Below are 4865 nucleotides of genomic sequence, written 5' to 3'. Positions count from 1 at the left end.
AGGTGAGGTACAACAACCTGGAGGACTAAAACAACAACAAAAAGGTGGAGGTAGGAAACCAAAAGCACCTACAAGACCTAAACAAGAACAGAAATCAAGTGGCAAAAAGCCATACCAAAATGACCAACCTTCCTCTACTAAGAAGTCATACCTTTCTAGCAACAGTAAGATTAAAATACTTATTTGACCTATTTTAAATAGATCTAGTTACAACTTCAGCTCAAGCTACTGGCATTGAAGATTCTGAAACTTTTACAGGAATGCTCTTTTATGTAATGAAAAAAGAGAGAGTGATATTTGCTGCTGCTAAAAATTTAGATGCACTTATTAAGGTATAGCCTTAGTACATAAATCTACTTGTGTATCTGTGCAATTCAATCTTAGATAATTATTTTGTTAGCATTGATTAATTTTTATTAATTGTTGTATAGTCTATAGAAGCTAAATATCCTCAACGTGAAGACGGGCAGGATTTTAGATTTCGTTTTATTAAATGTGGACTTACCAAGCATTCTCTTGAGGAACACATTCAATTGATATTTGATGATACTAAAAATCATAGTTTAAAAGGATGGAGTATTTTTCCTCATATAACACCTTGTGAAGTAAGTCAAACTTTGTTTAATAGTAAATTTTTTTATTATTCTATGTCTTCAGTTAAAACGGCGTGATATAGAAATGTTTGGTGATACTTATCATGCTAAACCTCCGACTCTTCTCATATCTGTAATAGCTTCACCTGATGCTGAACCCAGCACCCTAAATTATCCTGTACCAATTAAGGGCATTGTTGAACCAATAACTTTAAATATCATAATTGATAAAGCTACAAAAGGTACTGAATGTAACAGAGTATAAAATGATGATAATTGCGTGTTAATAGATAATACTGCTACGTCAGAGACTACTGCAGATGCTGTTGTTTCAACTAAAGAACAAAGCAAAGGTTAGTAGACTTAAAATTTATATATTCTGTATAATTTTATACACCTGCAGATACTTTGAATTTGTCACATTTAAATGATATATTCCTTGCTTTGGTGGATAATGAATTTACAAGCAAAAAGTGGCGAAAACTTGGACTACGTTTAGGTGTCAAACATGAAAAATTGAACACTTTTGAAAAAGATTATTCAGATGAAGTAGAAAGACGTGTTGAAGAGTGTATTGCGGAATGGTTAAAAACTGGCAAAGCAACTTACAAAGCATTAGTTGATGCTCTTAAAAAAATTGATGAAATTGCAGTAGCTATAAACATAGAAAAGACTTGTGAGTATATTTTAGTATAATGGTGTTTTATACTGTTATTTTTTGTAGTTATAAAATAACTGTAAACAAGTAATTGCAAGATGAAACTTTACCTATTCTCATTTTCTTATATTGAATTAATTATTTTAGGCAGTATTTTATAATAATGATAATAATAATAATAATCCTTTCCTTTGATAATAATATTACTGTTTCTTACTGTTTTTTGTAGTTATGCATATTTTCATCAGTTATTATTTTAGTGTATTAATTTCAGTGGATTTGAGCCTGCACAGAGAGGGAGGGAAAGAGGGAGAGAGAGAGAGAAAGGAAGAGAGAGAGAGAGAGAGAGAGAGAGTCTAATCAGGAAATGAATGAGACAAACTGATAAAGTGATAATTGGCTAGACTGATGAACAGGTGTTTGTAGTGAACTGAGCCTAAGGTTACATGTATAATGTACAGTGTACAGTGTATACATTATAGATGGAGAGAGTAGGTGGGAATGAGTACATGCAGTAAGTGATTAAGAGTGTTCCAATTGATATTGGCAGCCATAAAGCTAAACTTCCTAATCACATCTTAATTGAATTACATAATGTTCACATACAAACTAATGAAGTAGAGAATTAATAAGAGGAGGTATTTAATACACATGTACATGTACATGTGCTTATTATTTCGTCCTTGTTTATATTATTATTGTGTATGTTTATGTATTTATAATTCCTTTCCGTTATTAATAGGATGTGAAGGATGATGAGTTAAGTGATAGAGTGTCAGCCATTAAACCAGGACACTGTGCCACTCTCATATACACATCAGGAACCACTGGACCTCCTAAAGTATGTGAACAATGTACACATACTTACATGTATTTGTACATGTATGTACAGTATAGCTAGTAACTTTTGTGGCTTCTATATTTCACGAAATCTACTAAAATTCTAATTTGCAGATTTTAATTTTGCAAATTCTATCACGTGTGTCATGCGGGTTCTGTATTAAATTGATTTTGCAAATCAGGAAGAAATCCGCGAAATTTGCAACCCTTGAAAATTACCACTTATACAGTATGCGTACAATAGCAATTGTAAAACTTAAACTTGTTTGCATGACTTTAAGTTAATTGCATATATATACATGTATATAGCATTTTCATTTTGTTCAGAAACTATCTTCCAAAATTATTAATGTAGTAATTTGTAATGCATGTACATGTACATGTATGTGGGAAATAGATTTATGTGCAACATAATTATTAAAATATTATTTTTCAATTTGTATTCACAGGGGGCAATGCTGTCTCATGATAATATTGTGTTTACTGGTAAAGCCATCACTAAAAGCTGTGGAGGATCACACGTAAGTACTGTATATACCGTATAGCACTTTAATTTGGCGAAGTTTTATTTTGGCGATTGGCGGTTTGCAAGCAGAATCGCCAATCATTAATGCGCATGCTCAGTAATGCACGTGTACACAGAAATCGCCAAATTAAAAATAGCCAATTAAAATTTTAGAGCAAAATCGCCAAAATAAAGCGTTATATGGTAATTAATAATAATAATAAAATATCACTTTTTGTGCACATGTATTTATACTAATATACATATAACTTCAATTTAATTTCATTCTCCTTCCCTCCCTCCTTCTCTCCTACAGGAGGATAGGGGTGTTAGTTTCCTTCCCTTAAGTCACATTGGTGGTCAGATGTCTGATCTCATTGGTCCTGTTATCTGTGGATCATGTGTTTGCTTTGCTCAACCTGACGCTCTAAAAGGATCACTGAGAGAAACACTACTGGTACTAACATACACTGTGTACTGTTTACTGTAGTATAATGTACAGTACATGTAATATCTATGAAACAATATACACGTATATCTACATGTATGTAATACTGTAAGTACTGTATACTGTGATATGTACTTGTAATTAGGGCTGAAACGAATAGTATTTTTCACTATTCGAATAATTGGCATGCTAAACGAATGAATATTTGAATAATTGAAATGTTATTTCTGAATGATTATAAACTACATTTTTGGTGTTAAACTTTTCAAAATGATGCCAAACAGAGCTTCTTAGAGATTGAGAACCACTTTCCCTGGCCACAGCATCAGTATTTAGCCAGTTGGTAAGTAAACAGACCAAGAAACAGACACTAAGAAAGCAGCCTGTGCAGGTGACACGTGGTGAGCGTGGCTCTTAATTATTGCATGTAATAGCAAAAAACTATTCAAATATTGCTATAACGAACAAATATTTGAATATCTCACTATTCGTTTCAGCCCTTGTAATAACATGTACTGTAATATGTACATGTACATGTATGTGTACATATAGTTAATTCTTATACTATAACATGTCCCTTATACTGTGTACTGTGATATGTACATATGTACATGTATTAATGTTATTTTATTTTTCTGTTGTAGGAAGTTCATCCAACTGGGATACTTGCTGTCCCCAGGGTGTGGGAGAAATTCAAAGAAGCAGCTGAAACTCAGTTTCAGTCTATTGGTGGAGTCAAGAAGTTTATAATAAGGAAAGCAATGGTAAGAAGAGAATCACTGTGTGACATCGTGTGATGTAGGGCAGGGCTTATGTACACTGCATGGGTAGTACTTTAAAATGGCCATAACTTTAAAAATTGAAGTCGGAATCAGCTCAAACTTTCTACACAGCATAAGGACATCAATATGTATCAGAAAATGTAATAAAAATTTGGGGTCAATTCAGAGCCATTTTTTGGAAAAAACCAGGAGCATGGTTGCTTCTCACCTCTTGTTTTTTCCACCAATGGCGGGCTGGCTCCTGTATGTGATGTAGTTTTTAGACGAATTGCATTACTGACATCTGACAAACTTAACAAACCGTACAGTTCAGTAATCAATTTCATCAGATGCAAATTATCATTTTCAATTTTAAGATCAACAATTCGGTGTGTAAGGGGTACAAGGAGATCAATATATAGGCCCAGTGACTGTGACATTGATGTAGCAATCTCTGATGCTCGACTTCAATGTCACTAACATATTAATAAAGATTATTATTATTATTATTATTATTATTACTAATTTCACTTATAAACTCATTACTACTGATTTCTGATCCTATTTCAAATTCAAAAAAATTTATTAATGTTAAAAATGGGCTATAGCCTTGGGTATTTTTCAAAAATTGGCCATTTTAAAAAAATGGCCATAATTCAAAAAATTCAAGTTGGAATCAGCTCAAACTTTCTACACAGCATAAGCACATCAATATGTATCAGAAAATGTAATTAAAATTTGAGGTGATTTCGGAGCCATTTTTCCAAAAAAACCATGGGCTCAAAAATCAACCATTTTTTAAAGCGGCAGTAACTTGATAAATTGAAGTCGGAATCAGCTCAAACTTTCTACACAGCATAAGGACATCAATATATATCAGAAAATGTAATAAAAATTTGGAGTGATTTTTGCTAACACACAACTACTATCACAGTCCATTCTTACATGCAGCTTGTATTATTGTGTGTGTGTTCATTGTAATAGGAAGTTGGTCAAAGAAGTCAAGAGAATAAGATAAACAGAAACAATCAATCTGTGTTTGGATATGGACTGGCCAACA

The 4865-nt window shown here is 32.6% G+C and overlaps 1 protein-coding gene across 1 annotated transcript in view; it reads left to right on the top strand.

Moving 5' to 3' along the window:
• The window catches only part of LOC109587888 (uncharacterized), a 3744-nt gene extending 2385 nt beyond the window's left edge, over positions 1-1359 (top strand). Inside the window, exons 2-8 of the mRNA XM_020004108.1 lie at positions 3-164; positions 208-332; positions 432-605; positions 658-835; positions 884-946; positions 997-1269; positions 1318-1359. Coding sequence (XP_019859667.1) covers positions 3-164; positions 208-332; positions 432-605; positions 658-835; positions 884-946; positions 997-1269; positions 1318-1328 — 986 coding nt within the window. The 3' untranslated portion in view covers positions 1329-1359. The remainder of the gene's footprint in view (positions 1-2; positions 165-207; positions 333-431; positions 606-657; positions 836-883; positions 947-996; positions 1270-1317) is intronic.
• Positions 1360-4865: the final 3506 nt, after the last annotated feature.

This window comes from Amphimedon queenslandica, unplaced genomic scaffold (genome assembly GCF_000090795.2).
Source record: "Amphimedon queenslandica unplaced genomic scaffold, v1.1 AMPQUscaffold_12402, whole genome shotgun sequence".
Taxonomy (NCBI): domain Eukaryota; kingdom Metazoa; phylum Porifera; class Demospongiae; order Haplosclerida; family Niphatidae; genus Amphimedon; species Amphimedon queenslandica.
This window is presented reverse-complemented; position numbering and strand designations above follow the sequence as displayed.